The sequence below is a fragment of the Acanthaster planci genome, linkage group LG02, assembly GCF_054643075.1.
Source record: "Acanthaster planci isolate LZ-2023a linkage group LG02, COTS_SCS, whole genome shotgun sequence".
In the NCBI taxonomy this organism is placed as follows: domain Eukaryota; kingdom Metazoa; phylum Echinodermata; class Asteroidea; order Valvatida; family Acanthasteridae; genus Acanthaster; species Acanthaster planci.
This window is the reverse complement of record NC_141778.1, coordinates 25,299,923-25,325,187: the sequence shown is the minus strand read 5'-3', so window position 1 is coordinate 25,325,187 and position 25,265 is coordinate 25,299,923. Positions and strand designations below refer to the sequence as shown.

The following is a 25,265-nucleotide window of genomic DNA, read 5'->3' as shown; positions in this document are numbered from 1 at the left end:
ATAGAGATTTTAGAAGCCAATGAGATTCAGCAGGGCTTAAGTGTTTAAAGTCAGAGTACTAGCGTCATATGATATCATAAATCTATACATTTGGGAAAAAGTCAGCTTCTGTCACCAGTGGCTGTGAATGACTGCTTTCATGAGAATGCCTTGTGATGTTCACTACTCAGCAGAATACTTTTTTATGTCATGTTGTCACTGATACCTGCTGGTTTCAGCTTAAGACAGTAAGCATGACTGAGCTGCTTTTACTCAAGCCTATTACGAATAATTAAACACGGATAGCCCACCCTCTGCAGAGTGAAGAGTGCTTTTGTGTTGATACCTGGAGAGGTCTCGACGCGGTTCCTTCATAACGATCACACTGAAACTTGTTTTTAACTTAGGCCTCGGGAATGTGTTTCTATTGCCAGTTTTGAAGTTGATCACTGAACAGCAAGGGTGACAAGTTTTGCGGGGTGGGGGGTGCAGTGACACGATAAAGAACTCAAATGTACACAGGAAACTATTTTGATTTCAGCATCTTTACGTACATACTTTTCTGCCTGTCGGTAAAAAAGATATGCCACTTTCCATTATTGAGCCCTTCTGTTGTCGTACGATTTACATTCCGGTCTATTGCAAGGCATTAGGAAAATGTCATTTATAAAGTGTTACAAAAGTTCATTTTCGCGTGGAAAAGATGCTAACGAATATGCCGGTAATGCCATGGGAAGTTGCCTCTATCTTTTTTTTTTGGGGGGGGGTTCTAATCAGACAATTTTCCATATCTAAGACCTGACCTGACGTGCTTGCAGGAAAATCAAGACAGTTAAGTTTGTTGTTGGATTTGAATAGTTATCTGTACACAAAAGTAAAAATAGAAAAACAATTCAAAGATAGCTACACATTAAACAAGTTTACGGAATGAAACCATATCTCGCTTTCCCATCATAGACATGTTTAGGAGCTGAACACTATACTTCCAATTCCTAAATGCCAGTGTTTAACTGCTAAACATTGTACATCAGTGCTCGAAACGTATTTACAAATTGATAGCAGGAAAGTGCCTCAGCACATGCTGTAACAAGCATACACTCTACGACTCTCTGAGTAAAACTGAGTAATTATTCCAATATTACGGAAAAGTATTTCTAAGCCTGTCATATTTACGAAACAGTTCAAATTTAATCGGCTTCTTGCTATTTCTTGATTATAAAATGAATGAGTTTTGCTGAATTTCAAGAAGGTTACTTCCGAAATTTATTCATCTGCCAAATTTTAAACAAAAGTCGACACATTTTGATGGTGGCCCTTTGTAACCTGAAGCCTAGTAACCTAGTAAGATTAGCCCCTTTCAAACACCAGACAGCGTGGATGAAGGCAATGGGAAATGTTTCAATAGTGTTATGGAAACACTTTACATTTAAATATTCTTTGTGAGTGTTTTCTCAACCCTTTTGTATTCAAATAGTAGAGGATTTTGGGAGATGATGGAATTCCCCTCACTTCCCCAACTTGCAGAAATTAACATGAGATGCATGGTCGAGGAGGCATTCGCCCCCAAAACTTGTTCCCCTTCATGTTGAAATGAATGATGAACGCACATTTTCCGTTTTTTTGCCCCACAAAGCTGTAGTGCCCGTTCTGGTTCTGAAGTCTGGTTAATAAGTCAACTCGCCCCGCGCTCTGCATTAATGGCGGAGATGCACTGCGCTCAGTAGTCATGTGTACTCTTTCCTGCAACACTCACATCATTGCCTCTGTAAGGAAATTCAGCACTGGTTTACTAATCATGTCATACTGCCCCTGTTAAAACCCGCTGAGAGCTCAGCGGTTGGACACTAAAAGTACCGTGAAATGGGAACGGTAACCAATAACAGGAATTTAGTCCCATGCACTTCACATTTATAATTTCCTTGTAGTATTTCATTAAATTGAATATAAAGAAAGAGTGCGCAGCATGCTCCATTTAAGTACTAGCAGTCGATGAGAACTATCATCATTCATATAAGACTTAAAGGTTTTCATGGTGAAAGAAACTAGATCTATAGTAAAGATTGCTGTAACACCATGTATTTATCTCTTCTTTGAGTATGTGTGGTTCTGAGAAGAACCCCGGTTCTTCTCAGAACCACACACACTCAAAGAAGAGATAAATACATGGAGTATGTGTGGTTCTGAGAAGAACCCCGGTTCTTCTCAGAACCACACACACTCAAAGAAGAGATAAATACATGGTGTTACCGCAATCTATACTATAGATCTATCATCAGTCACTGTCAAAAAAATATTCGTGGACTTTACAACTACATGTGTAGCTTCAGTATACATCGCATGCTGCCACAAACCATACTCAAATACAATGGCCGTTGTCCCTAAGTCCCATCATATCGGTACCTTGCCTCTCATAGGGCGATAAAAACGTTTGTGAAGGAAAAGCTAAATTTTCAGAGAATTGTGGGTAGTGTACTGCCAAACCAGTTTACTTCCGAGGGAACGGAATACGGTCATACGCATATAAAAATTTAAAACAGACCTCCCCCGCCAAAACCCAGATAAAACAAGACAGAACAGAACAGAACAGAACAAAACAGAACAGAACAAACCAAAATTCCTTGCATTGAGACAGTGGGCTGTTGATCCAACGGAGCTGCCCGTGTTGCTACGAATATTCATGTTACAAGCCAGCAAATGACGTACCTCTGACGGCAATGATAAATGAAAAGAAAACATACCTTCTATATTTTCGTGGATTTTCCGGCATTTTCAAATCTAACGGGGAGAACTTTCTGATAAAGATGATCACCAGTAAAAGTAGCCGTGAAATCCATCGCCAATATTTCGCACCTTAATGCACTATGTTCTTTGCTAACAAACCTATGATGACACCTGCGCTGGTTAGGGTATATGTTTCTGTATCACACACACACACACACAAAAAAAAACTGTCCTACCATTTCAAATTAATAATAACGATTAAAACTTCACAAAACTACTTGTTACTATTAATTGAATGTGTTTTGTTTATGTTTTGGACAAAGTACATCATCAACACATCAACTGTGAATAACTGTATACTAGAGAGCGAACAACGTTGTTTTCCGACACATACAACAGAGGAGAAATACCTTCCACCGAACAACGGTGAACAGGCTTTGATGGAACAATTACATAGGGTAGGCGTTTGGTTGGTGCGCCGACTGAATGCAAATCGAATCCAGGGGTTTCGACTTGGAAACTCCCCCTAATTTCCAGGTTGTTGAAATCACTCGTTACACAAAACGCTTTTCTTCACTAGGATTAGCCCAATTCATATTTTAGACATTGGGGGTTGGGATATAAAAGAAAATATTTCAATGGCCTTATGAAAACATTGCACAGATGTACATTTCTTCCAGAATGTTCTTTTTTTTTTATTATGTTCAAAATAGTTGAAGACTTTGGGAGATGATGGGAATTTCCCCTGGACCCCCAACTTATGGAAATTAACAAAAGATGGCAGAAGAGACATTCGCCCCAGCATTGTGCCCTGCAATGTTGAAATACATGCCTAATTCACACAAGACGCATTGCGCATTTGCTTTTTTTTCCTCTCTCAATAAAGCACCATGGCCCTGTAGTGCTGTTTCTTAATTTCTTTGGAGGTAAAAGATCGAAGTGGCAGTCGTTTTTCATTTTTTAAGGCAAAGGTGCATGTTTGTCTCATAACTATAACTGAATTTAGCTCTTTTAGTTAGTAAGGTTTACACGTATACGCCTGATTGTATTCTCGTCATGGTCATTTGTTACAGTGAAAATATTAGTTTTTCTGCTTGTAGTCGAGTCGCAAGTCGTTGAAAACCTAAACTTTACACGAGATTGCTGCCCGCCAAAAAATGTCACAAGCTGCTGTAAAAAGATGCTTGTCACTACCTACGGCAGGTTTCTTAATCCTTCTTTCAAACTTTCTATAGCTATGCCTCAGTGGAACGGGCAAGTTCTGCGCTTTTTGGTAACTTTTACACAAAGTGAGTAACAACAAATTTATAAAACTGTCAGAAATTCACCCCCTGTATATTTATGAATGCTTCTGCTGGCTTCCCAGACAGGGTATTGGTGTGGTCTTTTGACATATAATAAGGGTATAAATATGTTCTTGACAGGTCTCAAACGTGCGTTTAAGACCTGCTCATACATGAAACATGTATTTAAGCTTTTAATCTGTAAAATTATTTTAATAGAGATTTTAGAAGCCAACGAGCTTCAGCAGGGCTTAAGTGTTTAAAGTCAGCGTACCAGCGTCATATGATATCATAAATCTATACACTTGGAAAAAAATCAGCTTCTGTTACCAGTCGCTGTGAATGGCTGCTTTCATGAGAATGCCTTGTGATGTTCGCTACTTAGCAGAATACTTTTTTATGTCATGTTGTCACTGATACCTGCTGGTTTCAGCTTAAGACAGTAAGCATGACTGAGCTGCTTTTACTCAAGCCTATTACGAATAATTAAACACGGATAGCCCACCCTCTGCAGAGTGAAGAGTGCTTTTGTGTTGATACCTGGAGAGGTCTCGACGCGGTTCCTTCATAACGATCACACTGAAACTTGTTTTTAACTTAGGCCTCGGGAATGTGTTTCTATTGCCGGTTTTGAAGTTGATCACTGAACAGCAAGGGTGACAAGTTTTGCGGGGTGGGGGGTGCAGTGACACGATAAAGAACTCAAATGTACACAGGAAACTATTTTGATTGCAGCATCTTTACGTACATACTTTTCTGCCTGTCGGTAAAAAAGATATGCCACTTTCCATTATTGAGCCCTTCTGTTGTCGTACGATTTACATTCCGGTCTATTGCAAGGCATTAGGAAAATGTCATTTATAAAGTGTTACAAAAGTTCATTTTCGCGTGGAAAAGATGCTAACGAATATGCCGGTAATGCCATGGGAAGTTGCCTCTATCTTTTTTTTGGGGGGGGTTCTAATCAGACAATTTTCCATATCTAAGACCTGACCTGGTGTGCTTGCAGGAAAATCAAGACAATTAAGTTTGTTTTTGGTTTTGAATTTTTATCTGTTCACAAAAGTAAAAATAGAAAAACAATTCAAAGATAGCTACACATTAAACAAGTTTACGGAATGAAACCATATCTCGCTTTCCCATCATAGACATGTTTAGGAGCTGAACACTATACTTCCAATTCCTAAATGCCAGTGTTTAACTGCTAAACATTGTACATCAGTGCTCGAAACGTATTTACAAATTGATAGCAGGAAAGTGCCTCAGCACATGCTGTAACAAGCATACACTCTACGACTCTCTGAGTAAAACTGAGTAATTATATTCCAATATTACCGAAAAGTATTTCTAAGCCTGTCATATTTACGAAACAGTTCAAATTTAATCGGCTTCTTGCTATTTCTTGATTACAAAATGAATGTTTATCCCATTGGCAAATGAGTTTTGCTGAATTTCAAGAAGGTTACTTCCGAAATTTATTCATCTGCCAAATTTTAAACCAAAGTCGACACATTTTGATGGTGGCCCTTTGTAACCTGAAGCCCAAGCTGAAGGTCACTGGCAGTTAATTTACTGGTCTAATTTTGTCGCTCTTTTTCTCGTCTCAGGCATCAGGCAAAGTGCACTCTGCTTCAAGCAACCATCGCTGATGTGCAGACAGGCTGGACGTAGATACAGCTTTACTTGTGTTTGCAGTGAAGATCGTACTTTTAGTGAGACAGGATGGGCAAAGGAAAGGATAAAACATATCAATAGTTATTTTCTTTTGCTTTGTTGAAGAAAATAGCTGGTCTGATTCTGAGTAGCGAGTCGTTGTTGTTTTCTGTGGTTTTTGTTTTTTAATCGAAGCATCTGGTTATTACAAGATATGGCACAGGTTTGGGGTAACAAATGCATCGATGTGGCGAAATTCGGTGGCGTTAGATTTAGCGATTAATTTGAGAAGATCTGGTGAGCAAATTTGTAATGAATTCTCACGATTGCTCTTCCCCCACTGGATTTCAATCTGCGTCCATTTAAGAGCCTGCTTGTCAATCAATTTGTACCCATGGTTCTATGACAACTGGCTGAAGTTCAGCCTACTACGTACGTACCCTGACTGTGATTGTGAATGAACAGAGAGGGTTCCGTTTGTTCTCCTTGCTATCTGTTGCAGAGTATACGATGTGGTAAGGGGAACCGTGAACAGTGAACAGACCACCGTTGGGTGGGCAGCTATCTTCTCTGTCAATTCTGTAAACGAAAAACAGGTACATGAAATAGGTATCATGTAAATTCATCATACACAAAACAAAGCGCATATGCTATCAGTTTGTTTGTACGCGATCTCTATCAGCCGGTTTACACCCGCCCATTTTGATTGCATTTACTACTTTGACGAAAGTAGAACATGTGTTTTCAAGTTGAATTTCGCGACTTATTTGTCTTCACATTGTCTCCACAATCGCAAACGTAACAGAGTAATCTACGTGTAGAAACACTTATCATTTGAATTCACTGTACACTCTTAACAGTGGGAGCGACAGTAACCAGCTGCGAAACAGTAATAACTACGATATTGTAAGCTTGGCATCTATTGCTATCGCCAGATACAAGAAACCACTAAAAAACCTGGGGAAGAATGGAAACACATGCCTGACCTATGCAGAGCATGTAACGTCACTCTTAGGCAAGATAAGGAGACAACAACTTAAAGTAGGCTAATCGGTGGGATTGTATAAAAATGAACTTCTCATGCGCTGTCGTCGCTGCTGCCAACCACGAAAACTGACACATTTCTCCACTAGCAGCACAGGCCAAACGCTCTTCAAGATTCTCCTACCCTGCCCACTGGACCGTACACTCATACCACATCAGTGATAAAGTCACTCAACTGAATACACAATCATTTTTAATTTCACATGGAGCCAACATGTTATACATAATTATTATCGTAATTTTCCCGCATCGTATTCACAATTAGAGTAGGCCTAATCTACTGCGTAAAAATCCAAACGTGGAATTCGACTTTTCGAAATATCCACCCAAAATCGATTTCACAAGCGAATACATGTAAAGACGGACCATTAACAACAGCAAGAATTTGTCCCTCTGGTGAAACTATAAATTGTGAATCGTTCCTTGCGAAGTTAATCTGTTGAGAGCTGTATTGAGGTTGAATTTTCTGTTAAAAGTGGTAGGATTGGAGAGAAGTCTGAAAAAAAATCCATTTGTGGTTCAGAAAGGATCACCTCTGAATAAAAGCACAGCCACTTTCGGAAATTGATTTACCTGATCGGATGGCTTTTGTCAGTTGCTCTTGGCTCAGCCCAGCGGACAACCTTGCCGGATGAGTGTGGGTCCGGGCACGCGGTAATAGAGGAAGGACATGTTCCCGGCACCAAAACCGGTGGATCTACGCAGAAGGTGAAAAATTGAAATATTTATGAAGCGGATGAAATCAAAGTTCAGGCACAAATTTTCTAGTTTGGTAAGTTTATTATACCCAGAGTCGATCCACAATTTAAAGTTACAGGTGCTCAGCCAGTGAATTCAATTTAATGTCATTTTCAATTTCGATTATTCAAATCCACCTTCACAGTAGCAGACAAGGGAATTGTTAAACATTTGCATTTTGTTCACAGACAGCAATGGCACTAAACTCCATATGATTTTTCTTTCGTCTTGTATTATACCATTTTGAAGAAACTGATTGAAGGAAGTCACTTCAAGACAATATCTCCAACACATCTCAGCGTTTTCAATGAATTAAATGCATTTTGAACAGATTTTCGGTGGGCATTGCAAAGTTATAGTTGCGAGCGCATTTTCGATGGTTGGCTTTCTGTGGTGGTCAGTGTCTTTCTGGCTTTTATGTTGACACAAATTTGCGTATTTTTTGAGCGAATGTCTGATAATGAACTTGAAGAGTCTTAAATGTCCACTAAATCGTGCCAAATTAGACTTTTCATTTACAGTGTGTCCGTACGGCTGCATTCCATAAAAACGTATAGCGATGGTAGTGAGGTACTTTTTTGTCCTAAATTTGTTCACATTTTGTTTAGAAAATCCCTACGCAGTATAAAGTGGGTACTTAAAGGGACGTCACAGCGGCAGCATTTCAAGTGTCACATGGAGACGAAGCAGTGCAACCAATTCATAATCACATGTACTGTTAACGGCAAATACAAAAAGCAGAAAAACAAACACAAAAAGGATCAATTTGTCGGAAATATACGCCTTGAAGTCTACCAGGAATCATTCATTGTGAAACTTCCGTTTTCTTGAGTAGTGGCTTATGCATGAATCCTAAATTTCTACGGACACTCAAATCATCGTCTACTTACCGTGGTCTCTGCAGCATCCATCTGAAAGAGATCATAAAAGAACAGAAATTACAAGTGTATATGCAGTCATTTATCTGCCAAATAAAAGAAAGCAATTTCCCCCCCCACAAGTTTGTGTTATCTGAATTAACCAGCAAAAGAAATTGCACCACACCGTATTTTATGCTGATGGTTTGGACATCCCCAACAATGCCAATTCCAGAACTCAAGGAGAGTGCCATTTGAGCAGGAAATATAAGGCCTTGACAGTGAAGGACTTTCTCAGGAGACCAGATGCGACTCTCTCGTTCCCCTATCTTCAATTCATGTTTTACGTTTAAACAGGTTGATTGTACAATCCTAGGGATTTCTTGTCTAAAGTGGGAAAACGAGGAGGGGGAGGCAGCCATCGAGATAAAATAGACTTGCTACAAAAGTAAGGGCTTGTCTTCGGCGGTCGAAATGTTGCAAATCAATATCAGTCAAATGGCAGATGAACTTGCAGTGAAAGAGCAGATTAAACCTGTACCTGATGCTGGGAATGAGAGAAGTAGCAAGCACAGGGCGAAGCAGACGGACAGACTTGTTTTCAGCTCCATCTTGAAGTCTAGTTGTGAAATCACCTCGCTCCGCTCTACTTTTAACACCCGTCGACTCCGCCCAGTAGTCACGTGTGCTATGGACACTAAAAGTATGACGTAATGGGAGCAGCGACCAATCAATGTAAAGTGCGTCCTAAGCCTCGATCTATTAATGTGGCAATCATATTTCACATGTGTAATTTTCTTGCAGCATTCAAGTCATAATAGCGTCATGCTACATTTAGCACTAGGGAGTCGATGAGATCAATCAACATTCATTGTCGGAAGAAACCATTCATGGCTTTACAACTGGCTTTTCCATCCATTACAACGCGCTGCCACAAAACCATAATTATACATTGGAAGTTGTCCCTAAGTTCCGTCATAGCTTGCCTCTCACGTAGCGCTCACAACAACTGTTAAGGAAACGCAAAATTTGCAGAGCATAGTGGGTAGTGTACTACCAAATCAGTTTACTTCTATGGGAACAGAAAAAAAACATTTGTCATACGCACACAAAAATAAAACAACAAACAAACCAATAGGCAAAACACAAAAAAACCCAAAACATAGCAAATATTGAGAGCTTTAAAAAAATGGTTATTTATCCATGGGGAATACAGAGCTTAAACCAGCTACTCGTGTAACCAGGTATTTTCATGTTGCAAATCAGCAATAGAAGTGCCATAGACAACAATAATAGATAACAGGAAAACAGCTACTACTATTTCATGGCCTTTCAGGCATTTTTATATCTAAGCCAAATTCACTATTTCAATATTATAGTTTCTGTCCATGGGGGTGATCAGACGACTTTGGGGAGAAATTTCTGACAAAGATGATCACCCGTAAAATACAGCCTTAAAGTCCATCGTAAATATTTCGCATCACCTTATTGCAATACAGTTTGTACCGGGATCTACTTTAAATTCTCTAATATTGTCATATGTTCTTGGCTAACAAACCTTATGATGACACTTGGGCTTTGTAGAGTATACGTTTTCGTATCCAAAATTGCTTTACCATTTCAACTGATTACCAACGATTGAAATAGCGCACAAAACATGTCGCTGTAAAACCTGTTCGGGTGTTTGGCTGCTATAGTGACGTTTGTTACGGCACACACACGAATTGCATCATCGATACATCAACGGAAAATATGTTTATTTATAAAACTGTTTACAATGTAGTGAACGACATGTTTTATAAGTACAACAGAGGACAAATACCTTCCCCCAAACAATGGTGAACAGCTTTTATGGATTTACAAAGGGTAAGCGTCTGGTTGGTACGTCGACTGGATGCAGTGGGATATCCAGAGACTTCGACTAAAAAGGCCCCCCAATTTCCAGGTAGAGGGAATCACTCTTGCTACACAAAGCGCTTGTGTTTAGTAAGAATAGCTCCTTTTAAACACCAGACAGCGTGGATGAAGGCAATGGGAAATGTTTCAATAGTGTTATGGAAACACTTTACATTTAAATATTCTTTGTGAGTGTTTTCCCAACCCTTTTGTATTCAAATAGTAGAGGATTTTGGGAGATGATGGAATTTCCCTCACTTCCCCAACTTGCAGAAATTAACATGAGATGCATGGTCGAGGAGGCATTCGCCCCCAAAACTTGTTCCCCTTCATGTTGAAATGAATGATGAACGCACAGTTTCCGTTTTTTTCGGTAAGCATTCAGAGTTACTTTATTTACCATCTGCGTACACGGAGTGCTGTCGTTTTTCTTTCTTTTTTGGCAAACAGGAAGTTTCCTAACCCTTCCCTCTGCAAAACCTGGCATGTGCTCGAACGCAATACAGCCTGTTCATAGGAAGAATGAACTTTGCAAAGAATGAATTAACTCGGGCGTGAAAAACATTATTTCTAGACATTACAATCTTGAATAAAGCAGACCAACGGAGTTGAATGAGAAAAGTCCCTGTTCACTATGAGATTGCGCAATCGACTGGGTAACCAAGTGGGCTTGAAGCACTAAAAAGTTAACTATTGAAAATTATGAAATGATACACGTATTAAAGTTTCAAGTTTTATATTGTAAATCTTGAAATCTTACAATATGGAGGGCCTGACGTTTCGATCCTAGCGGATAATTTTTTAAGATTCTGCTAGGATCGAAACGTCAGGCCCTCCATCGTTTGAACTTTGTATTTTAGGTCATTGTAGTCAGCACGCAGTTTGCAGCAGTTTTGTATTACATATATTAATAAATTTTAAAGTTATATTCATAAATATTTTAGAAGCGACTGAGCTTGAACAGAGCTTGTTAAAGTGTTTAAAGAAAGCCTAATAATGTCATGTAATATCACAAATCTGTACAATATTATTAAATAGCAGCTTCTATTACCAGTCACTGTAATGAAAATACCTATTTAATACCTAAGTGGTTTTTTATGTCATATTGTCACAGATACTTGCTGCGTTGAAGCTGAAAACAGTAAGAATCCCTGAGCTGGATTTACACAATCCAATTGGGAAAAAAATAGCATAGATAACTCGCCCCCCTTTACATTTACCTATTTGGGTTAAAGGCAAATCTTTTATGTTTAGTCCAAACTTACTCAAAATAAAATTCGCCCGGATAATGATTAATTGTGGTGGACATTTCTCGCGTTGTTACTCGGAGTCCTTGTTGCGTCTGTGAGTGTAAGTATACACCGGAAACTGTTTCGATTTCAGCCTTTTTACATGTCTGCCTATGCATCTTGATTCTCCTTTCTTAAACCTGGAAAAAGAGTCATTATTTCGCCCTATCGATATTTTACACATTGTAGCCACAGTATACTTTCCCCGTGCTGAGCAATGAGGACTTTTTTGTAACTTTTTGCGGTCATTTTGACACCTACTTTGTAAAAATCAGATATACCGTTCTCGATCAGCGCCCGTTTTTCTGAGACAGGTCAACCAAACAAATGTATTATTTCCCTTTGAAATGCTCCGTGCACATTGGCTAGCAAACATGCGGTCTTGAACTTCAATTGGCATCAAAACATTATTACATCAAAACCATATTGAATTGAGCTGAATTTTCACATTTGTACTGAAAGTGAGTATTTCAGGATACATTGCAAGCAACCAAGCAAAAGTGCACATGGGACAGCCGAGTTCTTACACCAGCCCAAGCTGTAAGGCGGTCCAAAATAACTATTTCAATATTCTTTCAATCGATAGCTGTATGTGGAAGAGAGAGGGTGTTCTTTCAAAAATGATCCTCGGATGGTTGAGAAACCCAACAGCTTCTTGGCAACATAAACATTGAATATCAGGCGAAAGTCTGGACTTCATGTTTACCATTCGTTGATCAGAGGTGTTTGCAACGGGTCTGTGGATTACACGATAAAATCGTCTTAAGCCCCAGGACGCACGGGACGAAGTGGTCATATTATTATTATTATTTCAGCCCGTCAATAGTCAAATCATCCATTTAATATTTAGTGTAGCGACACTGTGAAGTCAAAGCAGCCTAATTCATTGAGTTTAAACTTAGATTTGTTGTTATTCTTTGTAAACAGCTAGATATTAAAATGTCTAATTGTGTAATCGTAGGCAATAGACTAGCTAGGCTTTCCCGCAAATTTTCCCGTAAACTTCCTGATGGTTTCAGAATTATGAATAAATTAATGCGTTCTGCCAGTAAAGCACCATTGGCTTTAATAATAAAACAGACAGACTTTTCAACAGCGTGAGGCAGGAGGTGCTAACATTGAAATGTACTTTCACCAATGAACAGAGCTCCCTCAATAACCCGAGAAATAATATAATAGTTAAAATTTCGAGTAGAATGCTTTGCTGTGAAGGGCCGATCGGTGTACTTCTGTACACAGTAGAATATTTTACCATTTGAAGAAAGAGTGTCTCGGAGGAATTTAAGAAAAATCGACTGAATTGTTCATACGATTGTCTGATAGATTATTTGATCGATTGATCGATCGATGGGTATCAATAAAATCATGGGCGTAGATCCCCCGGGGATGGGGGTATGCATACCCGCATTTTTTGAGGTGGGGTGCTATTGAATCACCCTCCCCCACACTTTTTTTTGTTATAAGCCAAAAAATTAAAGTAGATTGTGAATAATTCTTCGGACTTCCCAACGACCATTATGCATTTAATATCACTCAAAAATGGAAAAAAATTATAAAATGCCAGAATACAGATATTCATCAACATCATGAATGTTATAGTGTCACGTGTTCTCATCCCCCCACCCCACTTTACAAATGTCCATGGCCGGGAATGGAAATTTAATACCAACAAAACAAAGGACTCGTTCACCCCAAAAGTCACGTTGCAAATTACAGGGGATTTATTTGATATTTATAAACACGAAAGACAATCAAATTCCTAGGACTGTTGGTTCCACGTTTTGGACTCAGAAGACTGTGAACACAGTTTCAATCAATCGCCGCATAATACAGATTGGACAGAGATTGCTATATATATGTGTATTGCATATCGCTTTGTTACAAATCCTTGTGTACAGCTACTCCTTTCTTTCTGTGTTTTCCAAAACATCTTTTAATTTTTATTGCCTTGCCTGGTGTGTTCAAAAGAAAGGCAAGTAACTTGATGACTTCTCTTTCCTTACAAACTGAAAACAGAAGTAATTAGTGCAAAAAACTGTCAATCTATAGGCCTATTATTCAACGTGAAACTCACGCTGCAAGGGGCACATTCACCTCAATATCGTGACCGACCTTACTCGGCACAAGTATAATGACTCTGAGTATCTGAGTATGTCATGCAAATGTCACGAAAACTAATTTTTTTATGCACAACTTTGGAAAATTAATCAAATCAAATTAAACAAAGGTCTTCGTACTTGTGATGGTTGTTTGCAAAGCCGAAGTTGTGGGTCTGTCACTTGGAATTAATATACTGGTCTAATTTTGTTGATCTTTTTTGTCCAAGGTATCCGGTATAATTTACAGTCGACTTCAAGCAACTAAAGCAACAACAGCTGGGCTGGAAGACAGGCTGGGTTGTCTCTTTACTTCTGTGGAGTCTTTTCACCCTCAAGCTGCATGAATAAAGAGAAGGGTAATAACGTACTAGGAGTATTCTATTTTCTGTTGCCTTTTTGAAGAATGTTGTTCTGATGCTGAAAAAACCAAGTCCTTGCACAGGCGGATCCAGGAATTTTTCGGGGGGGGGGTCTGTACCATTGTGGCAAAAGTTTGTTTTATCAAATTAGAGATATTATTATTTTAACAGCATCTGAGGACAAACATGATACTTTTTTCCCACATGATGCTCTGTCCACTCAGAAATCTTCATTATGTCAGTTATTTGCATCAATGGTTTTCCGCGAATTGGCCTATAAGAACAATTTGTTTGCACACTCACCCGTACTATGATAGTGAATGTACAAATGGAGTTCCTTTTGTTCCCCACTGCATCAGTAGCAGAGTAACTAATGTGGTAAGGGGAAGCATTGATAAAGAACTCGCCGCCGTTGGCTGGACCTGCATCGGCTCGTGCCACTCTGTGGAAGAAAAAAAAGGATGCCAGTGCTTTGACATTAAAGTAATGCTCGGTGGACTGAAACTATAATCACTCATCAAAATGTCCTCAGTTGATAGCAGCGCCCAGGTTAATTTTTTGGTGTGTTTCAAGAGTTTTAAGATAAGAGAAAAAATCTGAAAAATATCCCGAATTCTGCTTCAGACATCGACAGGCACAGTGCTTTGGTGGCAGAACTGCTTTTGAAAACAGATTTCATTTCTTACGTGACCGGAGTACTTGGGTCAGTTGCCATCGGTTCAGGCCATTGGACAGCTATGCCCGTCGACGGATTCTTCGCGTACACAGTCCTTAGGTCGGAACAAGTTCCCTCTACCAATACCGGTGGAGCTACGCGAAGGGGTAAAAAAAAGATAAAGGCAAGCAGGTGATTAGCTTGAACAATCTATCGGGAAAAACTACACTTGTATCGCAGAAATCACACACGTTAGATATATGTATTTACCTAAACCCAGTAGATGCAACTCAACAAATTCTCCAGTTCGGGATGTTTTCTACACAAACTATAAGCCTATACCCAAAGTTTAGTTCATTGGAAGATATTCGTTTTTTGATTAATCATGGACTGAACACCACAAAAGCAGGAATTGACCGTGAAGTGCATAAATTCTGACAGCTCTGGATACAGATTTCAGAACCAGATGCCTAACACACACGATACCACTCCGGCTAAGAAGAACTTGAACTAAGTCGGGGGCCCTAAATTCGTCCTTTTTGCTTTTTCAGTGCAGTCTACCTTTGTTAACCTTGTAATTAATATTCGATTAGCCTCTTCGGTGGAGTGGATCATGTGTAGCTACCTGGAAATTTAAACTACCGAAGCTTCTTGATTCAAAATAGCAGTGTCAATAAATTACACGAGAAATTATTTCTGTCATGATGTATCATATCATTTGGAAAAAAGATCAAAGAGAGAAGAAACCTCACAAAGCATACTTAAATGAATTAATTTAGGTGGTTCATGAGCCCTACAAGTACATTTTCATTTCATTTGTTTTCTGAGTTTCATTACGCTTAACTTTTAATAACAAGAACTTTCAAGTGGATTGGACAATTTCAAAAGCCTCTGTTATCCTAGGTTCCACGGACAATGAGCTATGGAAATCACCCATGTCTTTCTGGCCCACCTTTCTTTTTCCCACCTTTCTTTTTCGGTTCGTTCTGCTGCGAATGCATTACTTTCAATTGTTTCTTTACAGGGAATACAAGCAAAGAGGAAATGCACTGTTCGAAGGTAAAAACACATTGTTTTCTCAACTTTAAAATCTCTACATTTAAGGTTCACAAAGTGGTATAAGCACTTTCAGAATAATTAACCTGAAAGGAGACAGAAAAAAAAGAAGAAGGAACGAAGCAGGTGCAAAACAAACCACAAAGGGATACACTGTCTTGCTAGGTGACATAGGCCTACGCTGCAAAATTCAAGGGGCATTTATGACCGTGATAATTACAAATTTGACCATGATTTATATATCGGCTTTGTAAGCTCATGTTTACACAAGAGCTGTTGAAGTAGTTTGATGAAATGCATGTGTCATTAACGTCAATAGTGTTGCGGATCAGATCAGTAGGATAAATAAACGAACAATGTGCACACCGCCAAACCTCTACAAATTGTCACGTGATCGTCTACTTACTTGTATCAGGTGGGGGCGGTGGGGGCGGCGGGGGCTGCGTGGGCTTCGGGGGCGGCGGGGGCGGCGGGGGCGGCGGGGGCGACGTGGGCGGGCATCCATCTGAAAAAAATTACATAGTGTATGCAGTAATTCCGAACGCTGAACACAAAGTATTGCCTGAGTTAAAGGCACTTAAAATGTTTACACGACAAAGAGTAGAGACACTTGTCTTCGTCGGTCGCCAACACTGTAAAGTCAATTTCAGTCGACAAACAGACGAACTTAAATTAAAACCTACAACAAATTAAACCCACCTGATGCTGGGAGTGAGAGAAGCAACACGCACAGGGCAGCACAGACGCGGGAACTTGTCTTCAGCTCCATTTCGAAGTCTGGTTGTGAAGTCAATTTGCCCTGAACTACGGTTTATCACCAACCAAAGGATTGACTCCGCCCAGTCACGCGTGGCTCTCTCTTGCCAGTTGCAAACGATTTAGGGGACGGAACAGTGACATCACGCTCTTTTGAGAGAAGCTCAGCGTTAATTTTTCATCTTGTCACCTCTGCTGCTCCTATTGAATTCCGATTGAAGCTCGGTGATTGGACACAGAAGGCATGATCTCATGACGGCAACCGTAACAGTAACCAATCAATCGCTGTTTAAGAAATGTACAATTACATTTCATGTCGATGTAATTTCCCTTGCATCACTAAACTCACTGGTGTAGATGAATGGGGTGCGGGATTCTAAATTCTTATCAAGTAGTATAGAGCCCGCTGTACAGTTTAAGAAGTGGGCAGTAGATGAGAACAGTCACCACTCAGAAAAAAACTGCTCATGGACTGTAGAATTAACTTCTCTAGTCATCACAACATGCTGCCATACAAACCATACTTGCAGCTGTACTGTGCCCCGCCTCACACCTAGCGCTGACAGGGACCAATTCCTGCTTTCACTCAAGTTCGTGAAGGAAACCAGTATTTGGGACCACAATAGAATTAAGTTTTTCAATCTTTTTTTGCTTTATCTCTGTTTTTACCACTAATAGTGGTTTCTTCTTTAAATGTATTAAATTACAGTCTAGAGGCTTGTTTTTCTGTCCCTCTTGTCCCGCAGTATCCAGGGTTTTTATTTTGTGAAAGGTAAATAAATCAAATCAAAGAAAATCGAAGCATTGAAACGCTATGGGGGCAAACTACTGCCAAATTTAGTGCACTTCCATCGGAGCAGCTTAAAGAACCACTTGTAATGTGCATGAACCCCTCCCTTAAAAAATAGCAGCAACCGTGAAACCACGCACTTCGGGCTTCAAGAAACTGGGGCAACTCTTAAAAACGTGTCACATTTACATACTCCGTACTTAGCGCAAGAGTCTCATGATGTCATTTTAACTCCGTGAGCATGGAATATACATGTCATATCATTTCCACTAATTACCAACGATTGAAATTGTGCAGAAATGCTTCTTCAGTACAACTATGTAAGAAAGGTAATAGATTTGCAGTAGCACCTGCAAATATCTCTTTGGTACGGTTCTGAAAAGAACCGGAGGGTACCCAGCGTTTCGAACAGCATGCTCTGTCCTTCGGTATGAAATTGCAGGGACTCCAACAGTGAAGCGGTCAAGGTGTCTTGGAGTCGGTGAGGTGTGGAGGGGATCCGACCCAAGGTATTCAAACCTTCAAGGTCGGCAAAACTACCGCTCGCCTCCAGCAAACGATCTGTGCTATCAGTGTTGACCATTCTCGTGCAATTAACAAACCCACAGAACAGCAAAATCAAAAGTGAGTACTACATATACCTGCACGATACTGGGAAAAGTTAATTTCGAGGTAAAATCTGACAAACCTCGGCCATCCAAAGGTGGAGTGTTTGGCATTGTTCCATATGGCACTAACGTACAAGAAAAATACAATTTAACTTCACGCTTTGTGGTTCGGTTTCTTTCTTTGTCTGCTTGACTTATCCCACTTCAACGAGGTGAAACTTAATCAACTGGAACGCCCCTAGTCCTTCCCGCAAGTTGCAAAATAATCTCATGTTTGCCTGGGCACAATAAAGTTTGTGTGCGTGTGCAGAATGCAAAATACTCGAATTAGTTCAGGCATGAAGAAGATTGCTTCCAAGCTTTACAATCATGAATAAAGTAAAACCTAGCGGAGTTGAACGTGGAAAGCCCCTGTACACGGTTAGGATTGTGCAATAATCAAGTGGACCAAAAATGATAATAATAATAATAGCTTTATTTACAGATGGTAGCCATGTCATCTAAAAAACAGATGATTTTCAATGGGCCAATACTATTGATTATCTTAGCTAAGAAAGTGAATAAAGAATTGACGTTTGGAATCTTCAGGCTTTTGTCAAGATTTTAGGAACTAAGAAGCTTGCTATAGGGGCAAAAGGGTTTCCAAAAGCTGCAGGAAGTTAATGTTTACATTCGAAATCGGGTTTGTTTGAATATTAAAATAGACTGATTTTCGACAGCTGGAGATGCTATCAGGAAAGTCATAAGACGTTTGGTGGGTCCCTTCTTCAGTCACACCGATAATGTTGGCGCAAATACTGCAGGTGTTTGAACTTTTCTTTCACTATGCATTTGACATGAAATTGGTGGTGAAGTGGTGAGAGTACGTTTACAGGACAGAAAATCGAGGGGCTCGTTTGCGGGAGCGTGACCAGAATATCCCTGCTGTGGCAATTATTGTTCGAATGTTTTCGCGACTGGGGTTATACCTCTGTGACGAAATTGTTCCGACTAAAAGGGGAAACACTGGTTGGAAACGGTTCACAACCGGATCAAGGCGTAAAATAACGACACAATCTTGGCCGTCTCCAAAATAAAGTGTATGCAGCTTCAAATTTGTAGTGGTTATGCATAAAAGCGCAACTGAGCGAACCAAAAACGGATACCTTATTTGAGAATGTAAAACAAAAGAGCAGCGACAACAAGAAACCAGCCAAATAGGGAATGAAAGTGATTTTAGTCAACAATGTCATACGATGGATGATGTACATGTAGGCCTACCTTTTCCGGAAGTGCAAGCCACATTAAACGTGTTCCTGGTTGTTGCTCTGATGTTAAGGCACACTTTGGGCAGGGTTCTCGAGTACACGCCGAAGATATCGTGCATGAAATGATCATGCAAATAAATTGCACATAGAAATCATTTCTGATTTGAGTGGTTTAACTTTGCTTACCTCTGATTATCTTGTTACGAACCTTCTCTAGTTTGAGTCACTTCCCTGGGTTGAAGAGGTGTAAAATATTGTAAATCGCCATTTGCCCCGTGGAATTCGTTTTTAATGAAGAGGGCGCCATTTACTTCATCAGTTGTGTAATCAGCTGTTGTCTATCGTTTCCCTTAACATCCGCCTCGTTTACGCATTGGGACTTCAGGTGTCACTATCTTCACTTAGCCATCGGAGCTGACACATCCATCGTTATATCGTTTTCATTTTCACCATCGCTAAGTACTTAATTTGGGTTCCAAGACCCCCTCCTCAAGTTTATTCTACGATCAAAAACCATCACTGTTAGAGGTTGCTATAATCTCACCAGACGAATCGCCATCTTCGTTCGAGGTCAGACACGAATCCAAGTAAATAGTGCCCTCTGTAGTCTAAATTAATTAATTTTTGGCTAAAAGCAGTGCATGTGAAGGTCTTGGAACAAAGACTATACTTGCCCCCAATAAAGTGCGGTGCACAGGGCCTACGCCATTCGTTTACATCAATGCGTGCAACCGAGGTTGACCAATCAAAGCCACCCAACGCCGCGAGAGGCTCGATCCTGATATGATATGTGTTGATGTGCTCAACTGGTCTATGTGCCCACTGGTCCTGCATGCAGCTGTCCAGTACAGGGGTTCACCTCTTCCCCATGAAATTCTTGAAGGTTTTCGCCTTTTTCTTAAAAAAATCCTCGAAATCTTCACAGCTGTTACTTCCAAGTCTAATTGGGTTTAGTGAACAAAAAGACTTGTTCTCAAAGCAGCTGTTCATTTTTCATGCTTGTTCAATTTATTTTGCGAAAAAAGACAAATAAATGGTCCAAATGGCCTTGAATTTTGTCTGTACACAAAACCCCTTTCTGCCTTTTGGGCATTCGTAGTTCAATTTTAACAAATTCTTTTTCGGCACTTGATACTATGAACAGTTGCTTTCGGCATGAAATATAAATGATGGTGACTAATAAACTATGCAAAAACAAAAATCAGCTTAAAACGTACACGCAAGCGCCTGTGAATATTGGAGTATTGAGGGTATAAATGGAGTACATTATATTATCAAACGTATAACTGAATGACTATCTAAGTAAAAGAGTAACTATATCTAGGTATCCGAGTGTTTATCTGAGTAAAGTTTAAATGCAGATATCTCAAGTTTAAGAAGTGTTTACATTTTTCTGATATAATTTCCATACCTAAATTCTTCCCTGTATGGTTTTGAAGAATTGTTAATCCAAAATACCAAAGTATTGTTCACTTACTCGAAAATTTACGTAACTACCTGCGTACTTCTCACAATCGAAACTCATTTTTAAAACGTTTGCGTAATTTAAATCTGTGTCAGTTGGAATGCCTTAAATATAAAAGTATTACGTAAATCATACGAAATAAAGCAAATCGACTGGTCTAATTTGAATTTTGTTGCTGCTATGTTTTGCCTCAGATAGTGTACACTCTGCTCTAATTAACAACCGTTGACATACAGACAGGCTGAGCATTGAAATATACGCTCAAAATACCGACCGTATTCATACCTCCCCATACGCGTATGCATACTCCACATTTTGTTTACTTTTTAGTGCCCGTCAGTGTCATATATAAACAAGTTCACTAATAAATTCATAATTTGCACGCATACATACAAATGGCCTTGGCGGCAAGAAGTGCGAGCGGGCCGTTGAAAGTGTACAGTGTATGTTTATTGTAAGCTAGGCTTTGCGTTACAGTTTCTGACGAAGAGCACAAAATAAAGGCTTTTGAAAATAAATTACTTAAGTTCAGCATTTTCCTGAAAATCCATCAACAAAGACGACTCTTCGTTTCGCAATCGGAACGCAGCCTGTTCTGCGATGCAGTCGTTAAGCGCTAATCTTGCGCACGCGCACTTCAGTAATGAACCGTGAACGCCGCCATTGCGTACAGATGTGTGCGCGGCGCAGAGGAGTCTACACTGGCTATTCGAGCTGTTGTTGTACGGGGTGTCCGAACCCACCCATCAAAGGGAAAGGGAATTGTCCATAGATCAGGTGAGTGTAACTCAGTTGCTTGGTTTTGGACGAATTTCAATGAGTGGCGACGTTTTGGTCGCAGTTGTTCGGGACCTTTCAGTGTGTAAGATGTGACGTCAATACGTAGTGTACAGTGAGCGTACATACCGAAGTGTATTGTTTTGTACATGTACAAACTTTTTGTTTGGCGTGTTTGCGCAATCCACGTGTGTGACCTTTGACTCGCGTAACAATCTGGCTGCATTGTCTCTGCTACATACAGTGCCTTACTCCATGCCTACAGCCACGGCAGCATACACAGAACTTTAAGTTGGGGGTATCGAGGGTTGTTGTGGGAGTGACAGTTAGGGATTTTATGAATAATATCGTGATCGCAATTGTTTTATACATACGCTCACACATAACTCACACCCAGCCGTGGTTCTCCAGCCATTATTTGAGGAGGGGGCTAGACCCTTCACACGTGATGTCACCTTTTAACTTTCAATACTGCACTCTCACTTTGGGAGTCGAGAAAAAAACCCAAATATTAAATGGAGAATTGCGAACCCTGCCCTTTTAATTTTCCTTTTACAATTTTTGCATGGGGGAGGGCAAAGCCTCTAAGCCCCCTGCCCCTGTAGAACCGTGCCTGTTCAGACCTGACCAGCTATTTGCAGGGCTTTGTCTAGCTGCCTTATTTGTAGGATACAGTTCGGTATGTAGGGAAGTCAAATAACCACACTGGGGATGTACAAAATAGTGCATGCAGAAAACGTATTATTATTTTCACCCGTCAACCTTTTGTTGTTAAAGCCTGTTTTGATGAGACTCGATCTGAATGTTGGGCTGTATTCTTTCTTAGTTGTATTACAATGGAAGAATCTCTTTTTGAATTGATGACATCAGTGCTATAAGGATATCACTTCAATGTGTAATTGATACCCGATGAATCCGCATGTGATAAAGTAGTGTGCAATATCGACTCTCATTGTACACCCAACTGCAGATGCAGATGTGTTTTGTTTTATTTGAAAAGTCAACTCTACCTCGACCATGCCAACTGAAGTGCAAATACGTGTGTGAGCAGGACTAGTACAAGCACGTCGATGAGAGTATTTTGTAGAAGTAAATTGCAGAGTATGTTTCAAAGTACTCAAAAACTTGAGAAATTATATTTATATTTTTCACTATGGAAATTTATTTTGAATGTATTAGCAATTTAAAATGGTGTTAACAGGAAAGCCTAATAATTGTGAAGCATTACGTATATCATACAAAGTAAAGTGTATCTGCTGGTCTAATGTTTCTGCTAGGTTTCACCTCAGATACTATACAGTCTCTGCCGATGAGTAACTGCCGTTGACATGCAGACAGGCTGGGCATTGCTGTCGCTCTACTTTGGTAGCTTCTTATCTCCAGCCTGGATGGGAATAGCAAAGGTATGGTTAAACTGTCGGTTATAGCTTCTTAATCCAGTAAAGCCGTACTGGTGCATTGCACTAGTCAGAAAATCACTGTCATTAATTTGCTCAAATTCTCTTGACAGCTTTAGAGATACTTAGGCAGCCATCTTATTTTTTTTTTTGCAATGGCAGCCCAAACACACGAAATGCCGATAAAAAATCCTACCCCCTTCTGTAATGCGGTGGTTCAAGTCTCCTCCCTATACTGTAGGCCTATTCTGTCCATACTGTTTCGGTGCCATAGCATACCAGTGTTGCCACACCTTTATGCATACAAGCCCTGATCATTGTTTACTGATTTTCCAAATGATTTAACCTCTCTGTACTCATTGGTAACACTCCGTAACAAAGATTCCAAAAATGGCCAGAAACATGTCCTACTCGCCTTCACATTGACGGTGAATGAACAAATAGAGATCCACTTGTTGCCAACGGCATCTGTGGCCTAATACTTGATGTGATAAGGAAACTGGAGGCATTGAAGTAGCCGCCATGGGCTGGGCCGCCATCTTATCTTCTCAAACTGCAGAAATAACACAAGTTTTTAACTAGAAAATCAAAATCCTGTATTCCCTGAACCTGCAGCTGTTGAAGTGGGAAAAGTATGTCTCGCGACGAGCCAAACACACGAAGTCCTGGCCATAAGACGTCACTCCTTGATACATGTACAGGACGACGACATGTCCAAGTCAATACATATTCGATGCAATCTGTACACGGTGTCGATCAAGCCAAACTAACAAGCATGCTGAGTACAATATCTCATTTTGATGATGTCGTGCACACTCTCTTTACGTCTTTAGGAATATGAAATTGCTACACAGTGTGAGTGATAAGCAACGTAATTGCATTGAAAACGTTTTATTTCACACTCAGCATTTCACCTATATTCTGCATTTAATAACCAAGTCTTCAGTATGTATCATATTCAACGTACACTGTCTTCCACCATTCGTAACCCAAACGATGGATGTCAACTTTTTTATGCTTTACAATCCTTCTTTGGATTGTCCTTGATTACGCCAGCCACTTCAACACATCATTATCTTGTACCGCATCTATTCACCAACTGACTCCTGGAGATTTGAGTACTTACCGAACTGGTATAGGCTTTCGTCACTTGCTCTTGGTTTAGACCACGGGACAATCTTTTCCGATGACGGAGAGTCGACGTACACAGTCATAGATGAGGGACAAGTTCCATTCACCAAGACCGGCGGTTGCCAATCTAGAGCCTCGCAAGCGACTAAAAGGCAAAGAGTGGATCATCTTAAACACTGGATTAAAAAATGCCTTCTCTTTCATTACTGAAAGCAAAATACGCTGGAGTAAGCTTTAGTTTAGTCAAAATGAAGGAAGGAATACTTCACTTCTTAAGAATGAAATCGACGTGCTCAAAGGAAATAATCTGTAAAAGGCACAAAATTTGGACCAGTAATTATGCCTCTATAATTGAAGCAGGGTGGTAATTGGGTATTCCTGTGTGTTCTTACGTGTATTTGTTTTCAATTTTTTTTCACTGATTTTAAAATCCACGCTATTCCTGATACCCAGGTACACAAGAAAGTACACAACTCGGTAGGCTATATTGTCTACACAGTAGAAATTACATGTTTCCGAAGCATCCATTGTAATCCAAGTAATCTTGGAAACATTGTAAGAGCATTGTCGAACCTTCTACCAATTTTTTTCCCTGTGCTCCTTGGGTACTCACCTCGTCCGGGTTCGACGCCTACGGCCTACAAACGCATCTACCAAAGAGAGTCAAGAAAAGAAAAAGCGACTTTCAAGGGTAGTTGATTATGCACACAGAAAAAGAATACGTTTGTGTAGTTTTACGTAACAGCAATGTGCTATTCGAACTTGCTAATAGATAAAACTTTAATTAAAAGGTTTTAAGTGACATTTGTAATAAGTTTAAAGAAAAAAATTGTTTGACAAATTGGTCCGAAAAAAATCTCAGTAAAATGATTACGTAAAATGGTACACATTTGGCAACGTTTCTTTGTAGAATGTCTGTGCTTTACTTTTCTTAGTATTTTTGACCATGTCAATACCCTACAACATTATCTCATAAAAGCATGTATTTACAAATTTGAAGAAGAAATTCTAAGTCGTGAATAAAACGCACCAGTAAAATAAATAGTAAAATATATCATTGTTATTTTAGTTTGAATAGATTAAATTAATACAGTTGAAACTAGGTTCTTTAGAAATTATAATGTTTTTTAACTAGATTTATTAATTAGTGCAAATATAGTTATGATACATGCATGTTTATTCAATTATTAAAATTGCTTCCTCGCTATGGTTAGATGAACAGACTCGTGAGTTACAGTGCGTTTCGCTTTTGCTTATCCTGGCCAACTTAGATTCGACTGTCCATAGTCAACATGTTCAGTACCCTCCCCTTATCCTCCCCAACAGCATCCCTTCTACAGTGATCCCGCTCGGCCACAACCTACCCCCTCCCTGAACTGCCCCCTCCGACAGTCCGGCGTTCAACACGAAGTAACAGAAGTGAACGCACGCTGGGTGGGTCTGGAAGAGGCACAGTCTGGTCCAC

General features: G+C 39.8%; 2 protein-coding genes and 2 long non-coding RNA genes across 7 annotated transcripts; 1 reads left to right on the top strand and 3 right to left on the bottom strand.

Moving 5' to 3' along the window:
- Positions 1-506: 506 nt before the first annotated feature.
- On the bottom strand, positions 507-19,164 carry LOC110975889 (uncharacterized). The gene is made up of 6 exons (XM_087133285.1): positions 19,044-19,164; positions 8,817-8,972; positions 8,309-8,329; positions 7,254-7,377; positions 6,077-6,215; positions 507-5,689 (listed from the first exon to the last, which is right to left on the bottom strand). Exons 1-6 carry the CDS (start codon positions 19,147-19,149, stop codon positions 5,663-5,665), a joined length of 573 nt encoding a protein of 190 aa, XP_086989411.1. The 5' UTR covers positions 19,150-19,164; the 3' UTR covers positions 507-5,662.
- Positions 13,159-19,547, bottom strand: LOC110975890 (uncharacterized). Its single transcript, XM_022228755.2, has 6 exons — positions 19,217-19,547; positions 16,329-16,670; positions 16,036-16,134; positions 14,605-14,728; positions 14,222-14,360; positions 13,159-13,895 (listed from the first exon to the last, which is right to left on the bottom strand). Exons 2-6 carry the CDS (start codon positions 16,396-16,398, stop codon positions 13,866-13,868), a joined length of 462 nt encoding a protein of 153 aa, XP_022084447.2. The 5' UTR covers positions 16,399-16,670; positions 19,217-19,547; the 3' UTR covers positions 13,159-13,865.
- A 1,143-nt stretch (positions 19,548-20,690) lies between these two features.
- Positions 20,691-25,182, top strand: LOC147800071 (uncharacterized). 4 transcript variants are annotated; one of them, XR_015424578.1, is made up of 3 exons: positions 20,691-21,272; positions 22,550-22,675; positions 25,127-25,182. It is a non-coding gene; the product is annotated as an uncharacterized LOC147800071 (long non-coding RNA). The 4 variants fall into 4 exon arrangements; XR_015424577.1 differs by lacking the exon at positions 25,127-25,182 and adding an exon at positions 23,285-23,719; XR_015424575.1 differs by lacking the exon at positions 25,127-25,182 and adding an exon at positions 23,726-23,847 and having other exon boundaries at positions 20,692-21,272.
- Positions 23,088-24,542, bottom strand: LOC147800072 (uncharacterized). Its single transcript, XR_015424579.1, has 3 exons — positions 24,414-24,542; positions 23,796-23,945; positions 23,088-23,222 (listed from the first exon to the last, which is right to left on the bottom strand). It is a non-coding gene; the product is annotated as an uncharacterized LOC147800072 (long non-coding RNA).
- Positions 25,183-25,265: the final 83 nt, after the last annotated feature.

Excerpts from the sequence above, each read along its gene's own strand:
- LOC110975890 (XM_022228755.2), bottom strand. The coding sequence starts at position 16,398 with ATGGAGCTGAAGACAAGTTCCCGCGTCTGTGCTGCCCTGTGCGTGTTG. Across the intron at positions 14,729-16,035 it reads ACCGCCCCCACCTGATACAA|CTCCACCGGTATTGGTAGAG; the intron begins GTAAGTAGACGA and ends CCCTTCGCGTAG. Across the intron at positions 13,896-14,221 it reads CATTCACTATCATAGTACGG|CTTGAGGGTGAAAAGACTCC; the intron begins GTGAGTGTGCAA and ends TTATTCATGCAG.
- LOC110975889 (XM_087133285.1), bottom strand. The coding sequence starts at position 19,149 with ATGCACGATATCTTCGGCGTGTACTCGAGAACCCTGCCCAAAGTGTGC. Across the intron at positions 8,330-8,816 it reads TCTCTCATTCCCAGCATCAG|ATGGATGCTGCAGAGACCAC; the intron begins GTACAGGTTTAA and ends GATCTCTTTCAG. Across the intron at positions 6,216-7,253 it reads GACAAAAGCCATCCGATCAG|AATTGACAGAGAAGATAGCT; the intron begins GTAAATCAATTT and ends TTTCGTTTACAG.